Genomic DNA, 23,423 nt, shown 5'->3' on the forward strand with positions numbered 1-23,423 from the left:
CTCTATTCCTGATCACAGTGACGTGTTGTGCACAGTCATTGAAACAGCCACTCTGCCTGCTCATGATGTTATTCCACCCACAGCGCCCTGACCCACGTGCAAAAACAGTAATTAATCGCGATTTAAACGAGAGTACACAGCCTGCCTCTCTCTGCCACCAGAATCAACCTCCAAGAGTCTTACTTCCTGTTATTAAATACTAAGCGGGGTGAGTTTTTTTCTTTGCGTGTTAGACTAAAATATTAGCCCATAACATTTCCCAGAAACCTGGATATTTCCCCAAACAGCTAATTATTTCTTTCTTTGTGAGAACAAATCATCCGTTCATCCTGCAGATTTGCTTTGCATCTTCCCACGCGGAACAAAGCCCTCTCTGTGATCTCTCTCACACGGGGCACAAGAGTGGCTTTGATTTATTTATTTATTGGGGCAGCAGAACAGGCAAATTGGAGGCCAGCTAAAGGAGGGTGATACTTTTCTGAACTATGGGGCTCACATTGCTCTGTATTAAACTTAGAGGATTTAAGTGGATTGGGCAGAGAGTTCACCAGGAGCTAGTTTGAAGGGGGATATTGTTAAGCTAGGAGTCAACGGTTAAGGCAAGGTTAGCAGCTGAAGTAAGGGTTCAAATTGGTGCCGACAACTGGACTGGGGTCATGTTGAAGTTAGGACAAAGGTTATGGCCTGAGGTCACATAGTGTTAGGGGGAAGGCCAGATATGCACTGATGGTAGTTGGATAAATTGGGGTTAGGACCCGGTGGCCAACACAATAACATACGATCATGAGCTAATGCAATATTTTGCTGTGACCTTAAGGACAGATATAAAACCCAGCTGAAACACAGACATGATATGTTGAAATGCAATACCCATCTGCCTTTGTTGTTGTTAGGGTTGTGTCTTACTGAAGTTCAGTCCAGTGGTGTGAGTGCTGGTGCTGCTGCAGAATGTGCCAAGGCACATCACGCTCTGACCATCCCTGGAGGATTGTGTCTGTTCCAGCAGCAGCTGGATGACATCATCTCTCCCCTCCCTCCCGTGATGGTGCCAGACACAGACATTGAGAAAGCCACTCCTCACACTGTCACCAGTCTGATTCTCTGTTCTCTCTCTCTCTCTCCCCTTCTGTTCTCTCTCACTTTTTCGTTCTTTCTCTGTTCTCTCTCTCCCTCTCTTTCTCTCTCTCCACCTTTCTCTGTTTTCTCTCTCCACCTTTCTCTGTTCTCTCTCTCTTCTCCCTGCCTCTCTCTCTCTCTCTCTCTCACACAGCTGACTGAGATCATGCAGCTGATGAATGCCTATTTCAGTGCCATCCGTCGCCAGCGTGGGAGGGGCGACGACGTGGTGAGCATCACAGAGGGCAATGCCATCGAGGTGGGCTTCCACCACCTCCCCCCGACACCCACCCCCACCCTGCTGGAGCTTCCCTCGCACCCCGTGTGAAGAGCACTCCTTCCCCCTGTCCTCAGCTCACACGCAGCCTCCTCGGAGCCCAGCCCCAGCCTAGCGGACCCTGCGCCTGCTTCCTCCACCTCCTCCACTGGGAACAGCACCACAGCCAAAACAAAGAGAAGGCTGTTTTTACTCCTCATCCGTGAAAATAAACCTCGCTGAGAGTTCCAACTGAAGGAGCGAGAAGGGGAGGAGCCTGTTTTGTAAGTGAGGCTAGAAACCCACAAAAACCAATGTGGGTGCTGATGAGGTGTCACCACCTCCCCCATCCTGCCACACAACCTCTGTTCTCACATGGGAGATCCGGCACCCTGACAACGTGAGGCACGGGACCCGAAGCTGTGGCTCCTTATCTCCTAGAACTCACCGGGCCATACTTCAGGGAGACACACTGTTGCCTAGACACAAGAGTTCATCTACAGTTCCCCAACCAGTTACACCGCTCACCTAGAGACACGGAGCAGAGCAGAGGACAAACTGCTTGAGGGAGCGCTGTGAACGTGCCTCTGCTATGTTGTTCTACATGTCGTGCTCTGCCTTTCCTAGAAGATTATCGCCCTTTCCTAGAATATCCGCCATGCAATAGAAAGGGGGGGTGGAATCAGACTGACTGACTCACACCCACACTTTCACCTCCTCTCTCTCTCTCGCACACTCTGAAAGGGTCTGTTTTCATAAAGACCCCAGCCAGGCTTGCATTACCTAGAACTGTCGATGTAGCAAGCCGTGTGAACTGGAACTTGAACCAGATGATGGAGCTCAGTAAGTCACTCTGGCTGTCATGGACAGAACTGCTCCTGCTGGTACTGTCTGCTGGGTGGGAGAGACTACTGGATGGGACACTTTGATTGGACGAGACTACAGGATGGGACACTTTGATTGGACGAGATGTTATAAAGGACCCAGCCTAATGCTGTGTAACAGAAACTATAGGATCTTGGGCTATGACTTGTCTGTTGGTTCTACCAAACACTCTGATTCCCCCCCCCTTTTGTCAACTTGCTGCTTGCCCGAGCTATCACCCCAACATGAAACTATGGCTAACACTTGATAGGAGCATTTTAAATGTCTTGTCTGTTCATTTTTAATAGTTAAGTGATCCAATTTTGATCTTATATCTACAATTTAAGGGTGGAACTGTTATTTCCCAGTCTCTGTTTCAGTGGGGAACATATTCGGTGTGGATGGAAATGAGCTGTTTTAAGTCCGCACTCTGAAGAATTGATGTACTAACCTAACCCCCAGCCAGTAACATGGACCATCCCAACCACAATCCCCTGTCTTTTCTCTGCTGTGCCGACATACAGAACCAATGCTGTCCTGACTATTGATGCGTTCTTAGTATTATTTATGTACACACTTTGTGACACATTGTTTGGTGTAGTCTTTTTATTTCATCCATTTTGTATGTCTTAAATGAGGACCTGATTGTGTTTTTTTTAATTTTTAGTATGGCTTTGAAATGATCCCATTAATGTCTCATCTAGATCCATTCGGTCACTGTACTGATCAGCCATGTGATCCTATAAAAGCTTAAGGGCTCTATTCAATCTGTATCGCGGAAGTTCAGCGTTACAGCGTGATTGTAATTTAAAGGCAACGTTCCCGCATTAGCGGAGACTCCATTCACGGTAAACGCTGCATGAGTCTACTCAATTGGAAATGACTTTCTATCATACCATCTGTAACGCTTCAGCGACAGATTGAGCCCTAAGCTACCTTATTGCCACAAACCCACAGCACATTGCCCTTCTGTGTTCACTACTTGGCTGGTAGACTTTGTCCAAGTTCATTAAAGTAACCAAAAAGTCCTGTTTTGAGCATGGACCAAAGATAAGTTCTGCTGTAAGCCTTCTCCAGAGAATATACCCAGACGTTAGATAGTTGCACCTCAAATGTTACACCCCAACGTCATCTAGACCAATATAAGTTTTAGTTATGTTGTAATACAGAAGTCTATTAGGAACCCTGGCTGTGGTGAGCTTTCATTTTCCCTAACCCGCCTGCCCCTATACCTGGCAGCCAGACTTGGAGATCTTCCTCAGGTGGAAGGACCCACCATGGCACAGCCAGCCCTGCCTCCTGCCCATACGATATGCAGGCAGTCACTGTCCAGTCAAGCCGTCGCTTTTTATACTGCAGCTGCAGGCAGCTACGCTCACGGTCTCAGAGATCCCTCCCTCCGTGGAACTATGAAAAGGAAGACAGAGTCCAACCTAAAGCTGGCTTTGTTTAAAGCTTGTTTGTACACCGCATGGTACCTTCTGTATGTAATGTGTGTATAGTCAATTGCACTATTGTTTTTTTTTAACTAACTTGGATGTGCAATAAGTAAACTATAAAGACTGTAATTAATTAAAAAGCAGCACCATTGTACCATACTGTTTGTTATTGTTTTAAGGCTCAGTATCCCTGAAAAACAAAGCCACTCTCATTGATGCCCTAGTTACAGTCCATAGTTAGGTTCTCAACCGGAGCTGCCTGGCAGAGGGGATGGATTTTGGTGCCAGCAACCAGACAGGTTTCTAAAATCTCTCCTTCTGAATAGTCAGCATCTTAGGTTGACACAATGGACTTGACCTGCTTGACCGAGCGGGTATCGCTGAGTGAGCCTGCATTTCTTTCTGGTAATGAGGCCTGAAGTAGCGTAGTATAATTTGATGGGGGGGGTATTAGCACACAGACACTCCGGGTGAGTTGTAAAGCTTTATCTAGCATTATTTTGTGGACCCTTGAAAAGTTTAGTATTCTGAAAATGCCCACTTCAAAGACTAACTTCTAAGGACTGCATGTCAGTGATTGTACTTCATGATGCAGTAATGAACAAATATATCCTAAAAGTATTAATTATTTATATGAACAGCAGCATACAACTCACACTTAAATCTGTGGCAATGAAGAATATTCTCATAGAATTTTTATTTTAAATAATTGTATAATTTCACAACAAAGCTCAACATGAAAAGTATATACATTTGGATGGCTACAAAAAAGGAAAACTGTAGATGCGATGCAATTTAACAAGCTTCTTGATGCACATAGAGTAAGAGAAAGTATGGATTTACACTCAGGCACCAGAGTAGAGAAGTAGGCTGTCCTCTGCAATAACAATGTAACAGATCAAATTTGATAACAATGACCATTGCCATACTTACGAAACAGATGTTTTGGTTAAGTACATACTGGACAGCAGCAACTGATCTGAGGCCTATGATTATCATGGGCTCTGGTGTCATAACACAAACTTCTCAGAAATGTACGAAGACAAAGTCACACCAGGCATGTTATTCTGTCCCCATTCAAGGACGCTGGAGTGTTTCTCCGGCTGGTATGTTAGTCGGTGTGACTGCAAAAGGAACAGCACAAAAGCAGAGTAGTACTATACAGTATAAAAATAGTGCCAAACGAGGCTACGAGTTCTGCTGACGGCAACAGGAACAGGAAGAGAGGATAGAGAAAGAGTGACATAAAATTCCAAATCAACCTCTAACCCAAACCCACTAGGCACAATATCATACATTCCACCTGTCAAGAGAACAAGATGGAGCTGATACCCATTTGGTCCTTTCAGATCTACCATCTATGAAGTGTCTAGTGGTAGGGGTCGTTTTGGAATCCTGCATGAGAGACAGAGAAGACTAGTCATTCACTACTATTCATAACCATCAGTGGGGATTGGATACAGGCACACAGATTGAAGCGTTGGTTTAACTCCCAAACAGAGCTTAAGGACAGAAGAGGGAAGAAAAGCAGTAGGGATGAACTTTAACACTTTTCTCCATAGGGATGGCACAGGAGGCAACAAGCTCAGCCCTATCTTTCCCTGGTTGGGCTGTAGAGGTGGACCAGACCCATGTCATGTGACAGGGGTGTCTGAGGGAGGGACCCATGTCATGTGACAGGAGTGTATATCCCATCTGTCCTCACTGCTCCTGAGTTCCCCAGGAGATGTAGTCGGGCCGCGTGGCAGCACTGTACTCGTCGATGAGCTGCTGCACCACCTCGCGGGAGTTGTCCAGCTCGTCAAAGTTTTCCTTGAAGATGTCCTCCTTGCGGAACTGCTCCAGGAAGGCCTCGCGCTTTCGCAGTTTGTCATACTGCTTGCAAGTCCGCTCGAACAGCTGCAACGGAGGAAGAGAAGAGAAAGGGCATCCAGTGAACTTGTAGCAGTGAATATATTACATAATTACATTACATATACCTCGTATTAGTCACTTTCTGCCCATTCCCTCAGTCACTGGCTGTGGGTTAGGAGGATACAAAAAATTACTCTTGACATTTATTACCAACCCATGAAGTGTTTTGCCATCGAAATGTTAGCTAAGGATTATAGTTTTGTCACCTTTTAAAATATTTTTGCACAAGGTAACCTACTCCAAGTAGCCAACCTACTCCAAGTAGCCAACCTACTCCTACTCCAAGTAGCCAACCTACTCCAAGTAGCCAACCTACTCCAAGTAGCCAACCTACTCCAAGTAGCCAACCTTTAGAACCTGTAATGAGAATGAGGGGCGGAACTTACACAGGAGATGCTGGTGTGATTGGCCATCATCAGGCCGCTGACGCGGTGGGCGGAAGGTAGGTACGGGGACTTCCTGGACAAAGCCACCTGGATGCTGGCTGGACCCCAGGGGATGAAACTGGCCAGCTTACGCTCCCGGATCCTCTGCAGGCTCTTGTGGACCTGCACTCACACAAACAGGATTGTATCAACTTATGGAAAGTATTGATATCGCTAAAACATTTGGACCAATATGTTTAACACACAGCACCACAAGGCCATTACAATATCCACTTGGTCTTCAGCCATCTCCTTCATAACATCCAGAATAAGCAGAGGAGTCAGCTCATTAACTAATACAGAACTTTATTTTTTAATGTCCATAGTTAAGGACTTCTCTTTGATTAGAGAACTTTTTTTTTTTAAACACACACATACATATATATATATATTTTTTATTTTATTTTAACATATTTTTTCTTTTAAAAAACACAGAGCTAGCACACATTCTCATTCAAAATATACACATGCACACACCTGGGTGGGGTCGACCTCTCCCTGGATGATGTTGAGGATGGCAATGTAGCAGTGGTTGGTCTGTCTGTCCCTGCCCGTGGACACCATGACATTCTTGGGCTGCAGCAGCCTCCGCATCACATCCAGCACGGTGGTCTTCCTCACACTGGCCACCTGGGAGAGAAACAAAGGAGAGGGCATGTATAAACACGTCATATATGACAGGAACGCTTTGTTCACCAAATGTTTTTAAAAGAAGATGAATCGGCAGATACTTGGATAACTCAGTCAAGATCAGTGTTTTCAAGAACAGAGATTAAAGCTAAACTAGTACAATTGGTGAGACTGGCTTTAACTCTTTTAAAAAGTATTTTTGTGGTAGGGGTAGTAGTTTAAAAAAGGTTTACTTGACTATTTAAAGCAAAGCAATTACATATAGTCAAAGTTAAAGGCAGTAAAATAATTGGTCTGATTACTTTGATATAGTTGACATGGTAGTCTATTACTTGGGATTGTAGGGCAGTTCGATCACAAAAATGTCTAAACTACAGTTGTTGAGTGTGAAACTAAAAAGAAACAAGACAAGACAAAATGGTTCTGTCAGAATATGGGAACAAACAGCAGGCGCATGTGGACAACACTCTTTTAGGAAAGCAAAGCAACCGGGTTTCAGATAAATAGATGTACAATTTGCTTTTGTAAAACATTCAGTGTAAATTAAGTTGGATTTTAGTTGAATGATGATGTAACGATTAGAAAGTTCTAGGCTATTACTTGGGGAAAGAAATATGATGGTGCATCTAGAGACGACAGCTCTTTAAAAGTAGTTTGATGGTAGTTGAACTACGTACAACAGGTTTGTATCTAGACCTACTAATAGCTAGCTGTAGTTCTAATAAACCAACTCTTTAGGCTAACAGTGAAATCGGAAAAGTACATTTCCTGAAGAAAATGTGGTGTGTTTGCTAGCTTGTTTTGGAGTATGTATGGTTTTGAAATACATTATAGCAGTGGTAGTGTCCACAGTAGTAATGTTGGGGACAGGTTATAGTTAAACAAGTAGCTAAATGAAAAGTTAGGATACCTTGAACATGTGAAAGTTGGTTTGGTGTCTCTAGCTTGAATGGTTCAATAGTTACTGTTCAAATCACATCAAATTGCATTTGTCACATGCTCCGAATACAACAGTGAAATGCTTACTTACAAGCCCTTAACCAACAATGTAGTTAAAGAAAAATACTTTTTTTTGTGTAATAAATAAAACAAATAATTAAAGAGCAGCAGTAAAATAACAATTGCGAGGCTATATACCGGGGGTACCGGTACAGAGTCAATGTGCGGTGGCACCGGTTAGTCGAGGTAATATATACATGTAGAGTTATTAAAGTGGCTATGCATAGATGATAACAGAGAATAGCAGCAGCATAAAAGAGGGGGGTGGGGGGCATTAGTCTGGGTAGCCATTTGATTAGATGTTCAGGAGTCTTATGGCTTGGGGGTAGAAGCTCTTTAGAAGCCTCTTGGACCTAGACTTGGCGCACCGGTACCACTTGCCGTGTGGTAGCAGAGGGAACAGTCTACAACTAGGGTGGCTGGAGTCTGACTATTTTTAGGGCGTTCCTCTGACAGGAGTAGCATGCAGAAGAATAATCATAAAAATACATTTGACAAAGACTTCAGTGTGTTAAAAAAACTGGTAACTCAGGAAGAAAATGAGCGCCAACTGGGTTTAATGTTCTTTGAACAGTCATCCACCTCGCAATTCCAAGTCAGAAACTCTGGCATCTTTAAAGAGCTCCAACTTTCAGACCTGAAGATCACTAACTTCATGATTTTTTTCCAGAGTTCCCAGCTGTCTTGAAAACGCCAAGACGTACTACGCGGTCACTGAGAACTACTTACCGATTGGTCAGTGGTGAGCGGTGTGTAGCCAGTCATCAGGAAGTGAAGGCGGGGCGTGGGGATGAGAGAGGCGATCAGACCAATCAGGTCGTTGTTCATGTATCCAGGGTAACGCAGGGTGGTTGTGCTGGCTGACATGATGGTGGAAACCTGTGGAGAGAAAGAACCTTTAGTCGTCATAATTACTCGCGGCTGTTTTTATTTCCGTAATCTTGTCAATTTCTGTCGGGCAATCACCAGGAGTGGTCATATGAAATGCAGCCTGTATGACAGGGATCATCACCTAGATTCAGCCGTGGGACAATCTTTTCATGAGTGGATGGTCAGGGAGACGGAAAATAATTACAAATCATTTGTAGACTGCAAGAAGCCCAAATAGATATCATATTTGACTAAAATATAATAGTTTCAAAACTTATTTACATTTGTATACAATCACATGTATAATATGTCTCTATTATGCGTGAGAATACTTTGGAACAGATTTTCAAAATTAAAAATCAATTGGGGCTGATTTGCTAGTTTTTACAGTATTTAATGTTTAAAAAGAAGACATGCTATATGAGATTGTATGGTTAGAAGGTTAGCTAGAGAGGGGTATATAGGGCTGGTACAATTACTGTATAAACGACGGTTATGGATGAAGACTGTCATGAAAATAAATAACCGGCATAACCATTTAAATATTTTTGGGGGTGGAATGAACAGCTGACTGAAGACAGAATTGCCGGGCAATCGTGAGATTGAGTCTGTTTCTGCAGTAACATGGAATCTTAACAACGTGATGAAACAAGCAAGGAGTTGCCTAGACAGTGTCCCCCTCCCTGCAGTGGCACACATAGAAATATAATGAATAGAACAGACTTGGCACCTCTGACCCTGGCAATTTGACTGGTAAACTCATGGGTACACTTACAATCATTTCCATGGCATTCCATGTTCCTTCAAATGATGTGGCTCATACAATGGAATGTATTTTTTGTAACGTCAGTTGAGTTGAATCAACAAATCACAGCCCACTTTGACAGGTACACTTCCTGCTTTTAATTCCTTCTTTTACTTCCTCCTTTGTTCCTAAGGGTACACTCGCAATAGCCGCCAGTCCACCCATTATGCCACCGTTGACTTGAATGGGGACGATAGTTCTATTTATTCTATTTCTTTGGCAGCACATGCAGTCAGGACCACAGAGGAACATTTAAAAACATAACATTTGACCGGTTATTACGGTGCCCGCGTTCATTTGTGTGGCCAATTAGTCATCCAAATCCCATGACCGCCACAGCCCTAGGGATATAGACATATTTGACCACAAGTTGTTTTTTTGACAACCACTGGGTGTTCATTCAAAAATAATTGCTAGGGAGTGTGAGATCCAGTTTGACAGTTAAAGTGTGAGGAGTAACTAGTCTAACTAGTTTGTTCAATCCTCAGGACATTCTGGCTAACAGTGTGAGGTTTACTTCACCCATACACTCTCTCTGTACTTGCCTAATAATTTCTGGGTCACGGTCAGTAGGCTATAAACAGTAGCCTGGTCCCAGTTCAGTTTGTGCCGTATTACCCACTTGGCAAGACAGCACAAACAGATCTGGGACCAGGCTATCAAGAGGCCTCTGTATAGAAACACTTTCTCCTCTCAGGAGTCTGGTGATCTAGAACCTAGATATTGAGAACACCATTAGGGAAGGAGGTGGAGCTTGCACCTGAGTGGCAGGTGTCAATCACTCACCAGCTGGTTGATCTGGGAGAAGGAGGGGTTCTGGATGTGCAGCCTGTCGGTGGCGATGCGGTTCAGAGCAGTGTTGTCCAGTACCACCTGACACACACAAGTCAAAAAGAGAAACAGAATGAGAGGGATGTGTAGATGTGAGGTTAGAAGATTGCTGTCTTTCTGTGGATATGTCAATGGGGAGGTTTGACTTTAGAATTAGGGGAAAGAGAGGCAAGAGAGAGATGCTGAGAGAGATGCTGTGTGGTAGAGACTAGTTAACGGTGGGCTTTGATCCAATCCTCCAGTCAGTCTTGATGGGTAAAGCAGAGTAGACAGTGTGCTGCTGTGTGAAGACTGAAGCATTGAGGCACACACTGTGCGTCACTAACAGGGGAACCAATTGTTCTCCACATAGATTCTATTAGCTGTAGGGGCTAACCCAATAAGCCTGTGTAGAGGCCTTTACGTAAACTCCTGCAGGAGGAAGTAGATGTTGGAGAGGAGAAACATTAGGCCGTCAGAGCATCTCGGGAACTAATAGAATCATCAATCCCAGGCAGCAAAGATGTAATCATCCAGAGATGTAAATGTCCACCAACACCGCCTCATTACCAGTCATACACACCAGCAGCCAAGGGCAGCGATGGTCATAAAAAATGATTCATGATATACAGGCACTGTGGCTCCTAGTTCAACTTCCTCCCTCTCTCGAAGACTTGGCCATGGAGATTGCCTGAGGCAGAGCGACAGTTATGGCTTTTGACACCACACGGAGCATGTTGAGAGTGGGGGGGGGATAAGGCTTGTCCGTCCCCATGCTGTGGTGTTTAGGGGGATGAAGAAACAGAACAACAAGACAGTGTGGAACTGAACCTGTTTTTTTCCTTCTTTAAAAAAAAAATCACATTTTAAACAGCACAAGGGGACGTTCTCGAAAAAATTACCATTCAACATCAGAGTTTATGTGCATGGATTTGATTCCAGGAAAGAACCTTTTGTCTATTCCCCAACGGTAGCCAGCTGAAGGCAAAAAGCACAGATGAGAGAGGGTGTGTGTGTGTGTGTGTGTGTGAATGTGTGTCTGCAGATGTGTGTGTATTCCTTGCTCACCACACAGTCTGCGTTCTGGGTGAGCCTCTTGAGTGTGAGCAGTGAGTTGTAGGGCTGCACCACCACGTCGCTCATCTCATCCTGGTTAGGAAACACAGAGTAGGTCTGCACCAGCTTCTTAGGGTACCTGGCCAACACACACAGGAAGAAAATAGAAAAGTAGCACACACCAGGTCACAGGAAAACATCCAACAGTGGAAAACTAAAAGGTGCCCCCAGGGAGAGAATATTACCTCTCCAATGGAGGCTGGGACAATTATGGTTACAATTAGGAGAGTGTTTCTACTCCATAAATTATAAACCTACTAACTTTACAGCAGTCAAACAGAAGGAGAGACCACCTCATCTCGATGTGGAAATTCAGCCTCCCTGTGTGTGTGTGCGTGTGTGTGTGTGTGTGTGTGTGTTTAGACCTGTCATTGAGCCTCTCCAGCAGGTAGGATCCCAGCCCGGACCCGGTTCCCCCAGCGATGGAGTGACAAAGGACAAAACCCTGCAACAGAGAAACAGGAACCATCTTAATTATTTAATTCCACTGCTCTGGGTGAAAAGATTAAAAACGTCTCCAATGTTTGGGCCTATCCAGACAAATGAGTAATTTCCTCTGGCTCAGTGCGTCACTACCCCTCACATATTTCCTGACAGCTGATACCCATACGCTTCAATTGATGTGGGTTTCATCTCGTTGTGACTCCCGACATGAAAATACATGAAAATACAATACAAAAGCATTTTGTAGAATTGAAACCACTTTCTCTTGGTAGAAACAAACCACTTTCTCTTGATAGAAACAAACCACTTTCTCTTGATAGAAACAAACCACTTTCTCTTGATAGAAACAAACCACTTTCTCTTGGTAGAAACAAACCACTTTCTCTTGGTAGAAACAAACCACTTTCTCTTGGTAGAAACAAACTACTTTCTCTTGGGCACAGGCGGACTAAATCAGTTAATGCCCACTGCTGATGAAGGTGTAATGGAGTCGGCAGGCATTTGAGTGGCGTCTGTGCGTTGCTCAGAGGACGCAGGGCAGAATAGTATCTGTCTAGTTCTATGAAATGCCTATTGAAATGTTTTTATTTGATCATTTAACCATGTTGTTAGTAATGTTGAACTATTACTAAATATGATCAAATCTATTTTACAGTTATAAGGAAAGTAAAATCATATAGTTAGTCGATTTATAATTTGATTGTTACTATATTTAGAAAGCATGTCAGTAATTTCGAGCCCGATTCATCAACTTTTGTTGAATAGGAACTCCATCACATACACCAAGTGTCCAAAACATGAAGAACACCTGCTCTTTCCATGACATAGACTGACCAGGTGAATCCAAGTGAAAGCTATGATCCCTTACTGATGTCACTTGTTAAATCCACTTCAATCAGTGTGGATGAAGGGGAGGAGACAGGTTAAAGAAGGATTTTTAAGCCTTGAGACATAGATTGTGTATGTGCCACTCAGAGGGTGAATGGGAAAGACAAAACATGTAAGTGTCTTTGAAAAGGGTATGGTAGTAGGTGCCAGGCGCCCTGGCTTGTGTCAAGAACACTGCTGGGTTTTTCACGCTCAACAGTTTCCTGTGTAGATCAAGAATGGTCCACCACCCAAAGGACATCCAGCATCCCTGTGGAACGCTTCCAACATCTTGTAGAGTCCATGCCCTGACAAATCGAGGCTGTTCTGAGGGAAACTCAATATTAGGAAGGTTCCTAATGTTTAGTATACTCAGTGTATATTTCATATTTTCATATTTTTACTATGTACTTGAGCTTGTTACCTCAAAAATGACTACACCTCAGAAACATATAACTATTTATACCAGAAAGGTGAGATTATCTTTCTTGGAGTATACAGCATTACTAGTTGTTTATGGCCCGCTCATGATAAATAATTACTTTTGAGTATGTCTATTTAGGCAGAAATCTACATTTTAGATTACATCTATCAGGTTAAGTAGTAGTATTTATTGTACTGTGCCAGTATATACGACCTGTGTTTATGCCTCCCACTCTCCACCCAGCCTGGAGATGGGAGGGCAGGCCAAGCCCACAAATAGGCTCTCTCCTTCGCCTAGACAGCCATGTAATACCAGCCTTCTACTCCAGTCCAGCTATTACCACCCAACACGGCATGCCACGCCCTATCTCTCTCTCACACACACCCCCCCTCAAATGCATGTCTACACACACTAAATAATAATGTTGGGTCATAAAGAGTAGGGGCAACAGAAATTACACAGACTTCTATGGGGAAAATCATGTTGTTTTAAGGGAGGCAACCTTACAGCTTGCAGTTGAGGAATGTTTTTAAAAGGCTTGAAATAACAGCATTTACTAGTTTTAAAATGACATGTGTGGGCTCCCATTTTATTTGTACTCTCTATTAAGTTACCAATTATAAGTCGCCAAAGAAAGCCTGCTTTCCACCACAGCACAACTGAAGGGAAAGAGAAAAAAAATAACTGAAAAACCTATATTCCTATCACATGTCAGTCAGTTACATATGGAGAGAATCAGGAAGTGTTTCACTCTGGATAGTCTCCTCCCATTTTCAGGTTCTCCCTCCAAAGTTAACCTCACGTGAGGCAAGATATGCAGTCAGTGCAGTGTGTATGCTTCCAAACTCAGGCCTGCTGACTCCTTAGCATTCACCCCATACGTTCTGTGGACCAATCAGAGACTGAGAAAGAGTGGGCTTGCCTCCAAACTGTCGCTGCCGTCCGCCTCTCTGTCTATGATATCAAAGATCTCCTCATGGATTTTCTCACCCTGCAAACGACAAGACATGCATTATTCCAGATTGTTATTTGGGTGAATGTAGTTACAAAAAAAGTAGAATAATAACATAGCCAAACTTCTACTAAATATGCATTATTCGCCTCAAGGCTAAAGCTTTGTTCTCTACATGGACCCTGTCCTTTAGCCTCTGGCCCAGCTACAACCAACAACATGGTCCACATTGACACCTGTGAGAAGCCGCTGGCCCAGTTGTTCCCTGCACCTCCTCCGTGCTCCGACAGGTAGATGTTCTCTGGGTTGTACAGGTTGGCGTAGGGGGAGTTGAGGATAGAGTGGATCACCCTGGGCTCCAGATCCAATAAAACAGCACGGGGGATGTAATGTTCATCGTCTGCCTGTGGACCATATATAGAGAGAGGTAAGGCTTACTCCTACTTGATGCACAGAAAGCAAAGCATACACAATAATAATTGTAGTCTGGTGACAACCTACAGGATCTGATGTCACAGGAAGGCAAAAAAGAGCATCAAGGACATCAACCACCCGAGCCACGGCCTGTTCACCCGGCTATCATCCAGAAGGCGAGGTCAGTACAGGTGCATCAAAGCTGGGACCGAGATACTGACAAACATCTATCTTAAGGCCATCAGGCTGTTAAATAGCCATCCCTAGCCGGCTTCCACCTGATTACACAACCCTGCACCTTAGAGGCTGCTGCCCTATATACATAGACATGGAATCACTGGCCACTTTAATAATGTTTACTCATCTCATATGTATATACTTTATTCTATTCTACTATATTTTAGTCAATGCCACTCCGACATTGCTCAATCTAATATTTATATAATTCTTAATTCCATTATTTTACCTTTGTGTTGGAGCTAGGAACACAAACATCTCGCTGCACCTGCTAAATATGTGTATGTGACCAATAAAATGTGATTTGATCACAGAAAGATGGTGAATGCTGACTGCCATAAATTATTAGACTGCCCCATCTAGTGGGGAATAATGGTACAGTTTGTGATGCATGTTTCATGTCTATTTAGTTTGCCATCAATACGGCAGCTGCTGCACCGCATATTTGATTTGATTTAACTAGGCAAGTTAAGAACACATCTTTATTTACAATGACGGCCTACCAAAAGGCATTCTGCGGGGACGAGGACTTTAAAAAATATATATATAATAAAAATATAGGACAAAACACACACATCACGACAAGAGACACGTAAAGAAAGACCTAAGACAACAACATAGCATGGCAGCAACACATGACAACACAGCATGGCGGCAACACAACATGGCAGCAGCCAAACATGGTAGCAGCACAAAACATGGTACAAACATTATTGGGCACAGACAACAGCACAAAGTACAAGAAGGTAGAGACAACAATACATCATGCGAAGCAGCCACAACTGTCAGTAAGAGAGTGTCCATGATTGAGTCTTTGAATGAAGAGATAAAACTGTCCAGTTTAGGTGTTTGTTGCAGGTCGTTCCAGTCGCCATCTGCAGCGAACTGAAAAGAGGAGCAACCCAGGGATGTGTGCTTTGGGCACCTTTAACAGAACGTGACTGGCAGAACGGGTGTTATATGTGAAGAATGGCGGCTGCAGTAGAATAAGCATCAACCAGTGGGTCTTGCGATAGGTATACAGAGATGACCCATTTATAGAGGAGTATAAAGTGCAGTGATGTGTCCTATAAGGAGCATTGGTGGCAAATCTGATGGCCGAATGGTAAAGAACATCTATAAATTACATCTCTGTAATCTAGCATGGTCATCTGAATCAGGGTTAGTTTGGCAGCTTTGGTGAAAGAGGAGCGATTACGATAGAGGAAACCAAGTCTAGATTTAACCTTAGCCTGCAGCTTTGATATGTGCTGAGAGAAGGACAGTGTACCATCTAGCCTTACTCCCAAGTACTTGTATGAGGTGACTACCTCAAGCTCTAAACCCTCAGAGGTAGTAATCACACCTGTGGGGAGAGGGGCATTCTTCTTACCGCATGACCTTTGTTTTGGAGGTGTTCATAACAAGGTTAAGGGCAGAGAAAGCTTTGTTGTAAAGCGTTTAACACAAAATCCAGGGAGGGGCCAACTGAGACTATCATCTGCATATAGGACTTATCTGCATATAAATGGAATAGAGAGCTTCCTACTGCCTGAGCTATGTTGTTGATGTAAATTGAAAAGAGCATGGGGCCTAGGATTGACCTTTGGGGTACTCCCTTGGTGACAGGAAGTGGCTGAGACAACATATGTTCGTTCTGACTTTAAACACTGCATTCTTTGAGACAGGTAGTTAGCAAACCAGGCCAAAGACCCCTCAGAGACACCAATACTCCTTAGCCGGCCTACAAGAATGGAATGGTCTACCATATCAAAAGCTTTGGCCAAGTCAATAAAAATAGCAGCACAACATTGCTTAGAATCAAGGGCAATGGTGACATCAGAGGGCCTTTAAGGTTGTAGTGACATCCATAACCTGAGCGGAAGCCAGATTGCATACCAGAGAGAATACTATAGACAAAATGGCGCTGGAGGAGATGGACGCCGTTTTACGGTCTCCTAACCAATTGTGCTATTATGTGTTTTTTTCGCGATATTTGAAAATGATTTTGTACATATTGTTTCTGCAACCGTTTCTTACGGAAGAAAAGAGCTTCTGGATATCAGGACAGCGATCACTCACCTCGGATTAGACAAAGATTTTTCAACAACAACAAGCAGGACTCACACGATATTCTCCAAACACCCCACTTGGCAGACATCCCAATTATTCGCAAAAGGAAGTGACGCAGAGGACGAAGAGCCGGATGCCTTGTCCGGACCCGGAGAAGAAACCTAGGAAAGCTGCCGTTACCGTCAATATTACTCGCCAACATGCAATCATTGGACAATAAACTAGACGAGGTACGATTACGAACATCCTACCAACGGGACATCAAAAACTGTAATATCCTATGCTTCACAGAATCGTGGCTGAATGACGACATGGATATTCAGCTAGCGGGATACACACTGCACCGGCAGGATAGAACAGCACAATCCAGTAAGATGGGGGGGGGGTCTGTGCATATTTGTAAACAACAGCTGATGCATGAAATCTAAGGAAGTATCTAGATTTTGCTCGCATGAAGTAGAATATATTATGATAAATTGCAGACCACACTACTTGCCTAGAGAGTTCATAGCTATACTTTTCGTGGCTGTTATTTACCACCACAGACAGATTCTGGCACTAAGACCGCACTCAGTCAGCTGTATAAGGAAATAAGCAAACAGGAAACCACTCAACCAGAGGCGGCGCTCCTAGTGACCGGAGACTTTTATGCAGGGAAACTCAAATCAGTTCTACCAAATTTCTATCAACATGTTAAATGTGCAACCAGAGGGGGAAAAAAAATTCTAGATCACCTGTACTCCACACACAGAGACGCGTACAAAGCTCTCCCTCGCCCTCCATTTGGTAAATCCGACCACAACTCTTATCCTCCTGATTCCTGCTTACAAGCAAAAATGAAAGCAGGAAGCACCAGTGACTTGGTCTATAAAAAAAATGGTCAGATGAAGCAGATGCTAAACTACAGGACTGTTTTGCTATCACAGACTGGAACATGTTCCGGGATTCTTCTGATGACATTGAGGAATACACCACATCAGTCACTGGCTTTATCAATAAGTGCATTGAGGACGTCGTCCGCACAGTGACTGTACGTACATACCCCAACCAGAAGCCATGGATTACAGGCAACATTCGCAGTGAGCTAAAGGGTAGAGCTAACGCTTTCAAGGTGCGGGACTATAACCCGGAAGCTTACAAGAAATCCTGCTATGCCCTGCGATGAACCATCAGGCAAAGTGTCAATACAAGGCTAAGATTGAATCATACTACACCGGCTCCGACGCTCGTTTTGTGTCAGGGCTTGCAAACTATTACAGACTACAAAGGGAAGCACAGCCATGAGCTGCCCAGTGACACAAGCCTACCAGACGAGATAAATCACTTCTATGCTCGCGTCGAGGTAAGCAACACTGAGGCATGCATGAGAGTATCAGCTGTTTCGGACGACTGTGTGATCACGCTCTCCGTAGCCGATGTGAGTAAGACCTTTAAACAGGTCAACATACACAAGGCTGCGGGGCCAGACGGATTACCAGGACGTGTGCTCCGGGCATGTGCTGACCAAATGGCAGGTGTCTTCACTGATATTTTCAACATGTCCCTGATTGAGTCTGTAATACCAACATGCTTCAAGCAGACCACCATAGTCCCTGTGCCCAAGAACACAAAGGCAACCTGCCTAAATGACTACAGACCCGTAGCACTCACGTCCGTAGCCATGAAATGCTTTGAAAGGCTGGTAATGGCTCACATCAACACCATTATCCCAGAAACCCTAGACCCTCTCCAATTTGCATACCGCCCAAACAGATCCACAGATGATGCAATGTATATTGCACTCCACACTGCCCTTTCCCACCTGGACAAAAGGAACACCTATGTGAGAATGCTGTTCATTGACAACAGCTCAGTGTTCAACACCATAGTACCCTCAAAGCTCATCACCAAGCTAAGGAACCTGGGACTAAACACTTCCCTCTGCAACTGGATCCTGGACTTCCTGACAGGCCGCCCCCAGGTGGTGAGGGTAGGTAGCAACACATCTGCCACACTGATCCTCAACACTGGAGCTCCCCAGGGGTACGTGCTCAGTCCCCTCCTGTACTCCCTGTTCACCCACGACTGCATGGCCAAGCACGACTCCAACACCATCATTAAGTTTGCAGACAACACAACAGTGGTAGGCCTGATCACCGACAACGACAAGACCGCCTATAGGGAAGAGGTCAGAGACCTGGCCAGGTGGTGCCAGAATAACAACCTATCTCTCAACTTAACCAAGACTAAGGAGAGGATTGTGGACTACAGGAAAAGGAGCGCCGAGCACGTCCCCATTCTCATCGATGGGGCTGTAGTGGAGCAGGTTGAGAGTTTCAAATTCCTTGGTGTCCACATCAACAACTAACTAGATTGGTTCAAACACACCAAGACATTGAAGAGGGCACGACAAAGCCTATTCCCCCTCAGGAAACTAAAAAGATTTGGCATGGGTCCTGAGATCCTCAAAAGGTTCTACAGCTGCAACATCGAGAGCATCCTGACCGGTTGCATCACTGCCTGGTACGGCAATTGCTCGGCCTCCGACCGCATGGCACTTCAGAGGGTAGTGCGTACGACCCAGTACATCACTGGGGCAAAGCTGCCTGCTATCCAGGACCTCTACACCAGGCGGTGTCAGAGGAAGGCCCTAAAAATTGTCAAAGAACCCAGCCACCCCAGTCATAGAATGTTCTCTCTACTACCGCATGGCAAGCGGTACCAGAGTGCCATGTCTAGGACAAAAGGGCTTCTCAACAGCTTTTACCCCCAAGCCATAAGACCACTGAACAGGTAACCAAATGGTTACCCGGACTATTTGCATTGTGTTCCCCCCCAACCCCTCTTTTACGCTGCTGCTACTCTCTGTTTATCTTATATGCACAGTCACTTTAACTATGCATTCATGTACATACTACCTAAATTGGCCCGACCAACCAGTGCTCCCACACATTGGCTAACCGGGCTATCTGCATTGTGTCCCACCACCCGCCAACCCCTCTTTTTACGCTTCTGCTACTCTCTGTTCATCATGTATGCATAGTCACTTTAACGATACCTACATGTACATACTACCTCAATAAGCCTGACTAACAGGTGTCTGTATATAGCTTTGCTACTCTTTTTTCCAAATGTCTTTTTACTGTTTTATTTCTTTACTTACTTACCTACACACACACCTTTTTTCCCCCCGCACCATTGGTTAGAGCCTGTAAGTAAGTATTTCACTGTAAGGTCTACCTGTTGTATTTGGTGCACGTGGCAAATAAACTTTGATTTGATCAAGAAAACCAGTTAGTTGATTATTGACAAGTTTTTCCAACACTTTTGATAAACAGGGCAAAATAGAAATGTGCCTATAACGGTTAGGATCAGCTTGATCTCCCCCTTTAAATAAAAGGACCCACCGTGGCTGCCTTCCAAGCCATGGGAACCTCCCCAGAGAGGAGAGACACGTTACAAATGTCCGATAGGCTTGGCAATGAAAGGGGCAGCAACCTTAAAGAAGAAACGGTCTTAACCATCTGACTCAGATGTGTTTGGGGGTCAAGTTTTAGGAGCTCGGACTCAGTGACCGTCTGCAGGGGGAAAATAGGGAGGAGCATCGGGGCTAGTCGCATTAGAAGTGTTTGGAAATGAGGAAATGATCAACGGGCAAAGAGGCATGACTGAGTCAAATAGGAATCCTGACTTAAGGAAGTGATTAAAGAGCGTAGCCTTGTGCGCCTTGTCAGTAACAACCACATCAACATTAAGGGACATGGGCAGCAGTGAGGAGGAGGGTTTATTCTCCTGGTCTTTAACCATTTTCCAGAAGTTCTTGGGGTTAGACCCAAAGAGAGAGAACATCTGCTTAAAGTAACTCATTTTGGCCTTCCGGATAGCCCGAGTGCACTTATTTCTCATTTGCCTGAACAAGAGCCAGTCAGCCTGAGTATGAGTATGCCGAGGCTTTCGCCAAATGGAATTCTTAAGGTGGAGTAACTCTACAAGATCACGGTCAAACCAGGGGCTGAACCGGTTTCTAATTCTCATTTTCTTTATAGGTGAATGTTTGTTAACAATACCACTGAAAATATCAAAAAAGAAGGTCCAAGCATCTTCGACAGAGGGGATCAAGCGGATTCTATACCAATTTACAGAGGCCAGGTCATGAAGGAAGGCTTGCTCATTAAAAGTTTTTTAGCAAGCGTCTACGAGAAATCAGGACAGGTCGTTTCACTGAGCAGCCATTACGAACACAGGCTGTAAAACAGTGATCACTAAGGTCATTACAGAAAACATCAGAATGATACCTGTCAGGATTATTTGTGAGGATAACATCAAGGAGAGTAGCCTTTTCTGGGTGTTTGGAGTCATACCTTGTGAGATTGGTAATAATCTGAGAAAGATTTAGGTAATCAGATTGCTTTAGGACTTGGTCAGGTGGTTTAAGCATGGCCCAGTTTAGGTCACCTAGCAGGACAAATTCAGACTTATAGTGTAAGAGGCCAGGAGAGAGCTTCGGGCAGGTAGGGTGCAGGTAGGGTAAAGGCTGGTGCTGATGGAGGACGATAACACCCAGCAACAGTCAACAAAGAGCTATTTGAAAGTTTAACGCTAAAAAACAGCAAACAAATTGTTTGGGGACAGACTTGGTGGAGACAACAGAGCACTGAATGTGTTCCTTGGTAAAGACTGCCACTCCACCACCATTGGAAGATCTGTCTTTAAAAATATATATATATATTATTTTTTACCTTTATTTAACTTGCCCTGTCTGTGTAGTCAGTGGATAACTGTCATGTACTGTACTTTAGTTTGAAGCCAAATCTGGCAACCTGCCTAGCCCACATCAGGACCAATAGACAGAGAGGCGAGGATTCCCTCTAGTCTATCGCCCTTTCTCAGATAATATTTTCTTGATTCCTCACATCCTTGCTCCTTGTTTCCTTCTCAAAACACATTGGAGAAGACGGTTTGAGGGGAAGGACCTTCGAACTTCTCCAATAAGGTTGAGAAGAATACAACAAGGTGATAAGATGCGATGCCTAGATGCACTCTCTCCCCATGGGTCTATATCCGGGATAGGAACCTGACCCACTGATCTAGCCAGCTAATGATGTTCTGTACCTGATAGAAGAAGACATCCTTCCTGTCAGTGCCCTCTGTGGCGAACTCCTCCACAATCCCCTCCGGACTGATGCCATGCTCTGCACAGAGTTGTTTCCAAAACTCAAAACCAACTGCAATAGAGAGGAAATAAGATGCATTTAATTACAACACTAAACCCATGCATGTTCAGTAGTTGTTATTTTACTACTAGCGTAGCTGTTGGTTAGCGTTAGGTATATGTGCTAGCTAGCTAATAATTTGTAGCAAGGGAAAGACTTCACCGTACTTTGGTTTCCACATTGGCCAAGTTGAAGTGTTATGATTTCTCGGGGCATATTCCTCTTTTAGTAGATCCCCTACCAGCGAAGTTTATAATCGGAGAGACTGCTGTCTAACCGACCACTGTATTAATCTTACTGACCTGACTGCTGCTTCCCGCTTCGAAACAACACGAAATACCGCATAAATGGAGTCACAACGCCAAACGGCATTTGCGACAATGCGCAGGCTCACATCCTTCTTCTTCTTCTTCTATAATATTACGGGGTTCCGCAAACATACGTTATAGGGGCATGCCGCTACCTACTGTACTGGATTATGTAGTCAATCACAGTTCAGAGAATAATGAATAAAGAACCAAACATTAAGAGAAACTAAACCATCCTATCTAATCCTGTACTACTAAGAAATTTTAAAAAAGAGCACTAATAACTTCTATCAAATCCTGCATGCTCACATTTTAGGGCTGCATTCAACAAATAGTAGGAGTTGAGTAAAATAGTTTGGAAAAATGGCTGTGAATAGAAGTACATTAGAAGTACATTATTATTTACTACAATTAAAGAAATATTTGACTTTTTCGAAATTGTCTGGATATAATTACATATCTCTAAAATCGTATTTAAATTGGGCTATTTCATTATGTGTGTGCATGTAATTGTGGTGGACGCTGTAGGAGAGAGGAATAACGTCATGGGACAGACAAAAAGTGAGTAAAAAAACACCCTAAATATGTTTAGAACTACAAATGAACTTTCTTCTGTCAGTTTTTTCTATGTCACAATTCCAACCCTCCTCCTTTATCTGGGCTTGGGACTGGCAAAAGTGATGCAAAAGAGACACTCTGGCGGAGTTACTTATATATATATATATATATATATATATATTTTTTTTTTCTTCTTAATTTGGTTTGGTTTTTAACCTTATGGTCAATTTAGGAGCCTACAACAAGTCACAGTAAAACATGAACATTTTTAACATAACATTTTTTACATGTTTTTGTATACAATCTACATTAACAATCTAAATGGACCAAAACGAGACAATAGAAAAAACTGTCAATGGCAATGTGAGAAAATTATGGTAACTAGTCTGGCCCTAATTCAGGTTAATTGTTTTTTTTCCAGACCCCCCTACACACACACACACACAGGCTGTGCTGGTTCACAGAAAGAGTGGGTCATCGTCATTTTGGTCAAGGCTCTCTAATCCAGGTTCAGCAGCTGAGGGAGCTGACTTAAATGAGTAAACAGATGATGAGCCAAAAAGCTGCAAAACATTATCAGGCAGCTGGTGCTCATAGCAAGCCTCATAACAAGGCTCACCAGACAGCTTCGGTCCATATCGAATGTACAGGATGGAGTTAAGGGTCTGCAAGGACATCCCATTTCTAAGTTAGCTTTTTACCACACTCATCTGGCTGAATACTCTCTCGAC

At 43.8% G+C, this 23,423-nt stretch overlaps 2 protein-coding genes across 5 annotated transcripts in view; one reads left to right on the plus strand and one right to left on the minus strand.

Moving 5' to 3' along the window:
• LOC115110293 (unconventional myosin-X-like) overlaps window positions 1-3,829 on the plus strand; it is a 59,423-nt gene extending 55,594 nt beyond the window's left edge. For all 3 annotated transcript variants that reach the window (XM_065010096.1, XM_065010097.1, XM_029635813.2), the window contains one exon: window positions 1,271-3,829. In XM_065010096.1, the coding sequence (XP_064866168.1) occupies window positions 1,271-1,444 (174 nt within the window). In that variant the 3' untranslated portion in view covers window positions 1,445-3,829. The remainder of the gene's footprint in view (window positions 1-1,270) is intronic.
• Window positions 3,830-4,338: 509 nt separating this feature from the next.
• tubg1 (tubulin, gamma 1) lies at window positions 4,339-22,222 on the minus strand. 2 transcript variants are annotated; one of them, XM_065010098.1, is made up of 11 exons: window positions 22,129-22,222; window positions 21,726-21,838; window positions 14,168-14,335; window positions 13,902-13,970; window positions 11,610-11,689; window positions 11,197-11,323; window positions 10,105-10,191; window positions 8,373-8,522; window positions 6,492-6,644; window positions 5,976-6,137; window positions 4,339-5,574 (listed from the first exon to the last, which is right to left on the minus strand). In XM_065010098.1, the coding sequence occupies exons 1-11, from the start codon at window positions 22,196-22,198 to the stop codon at window positions 5,377-5,379; spliced, it is 1,377 nt and encodes a 458-aa protein (XP_064866170.1). In that variant the 5' UTR covers window positions 22,199-22,222; the 3' UTR covers window positions 4,339-5,376. The 2 variants fall into 2 exon arrangements, with proteins under 2 accessions (XP_064866170.1, XP_029491675.1); XM_029635815.2 differs by having other exon boundaries at window positions 21,994-22,200.
• Between the last annotated feature and the right edge of the window lie 1,201 nt (window positions 22,223-23,423).

The sequence above is a fragment of the Oncorhynchus nerka genome, linkage group LG26 (assembly GCF_034236695.1).
Source record: "Oncorhynchus nerka isolate Pitt River linkage group LG26, Oner_Uvic_2.0, whole genome shotgun sequence".
Lineage (NCBI taxonomy): Eukaryota > Metazoa > Chordata > Actinopteri > Salmoniformes > Salmonidae > Oncorhynchus > Oncorhynchus nerka.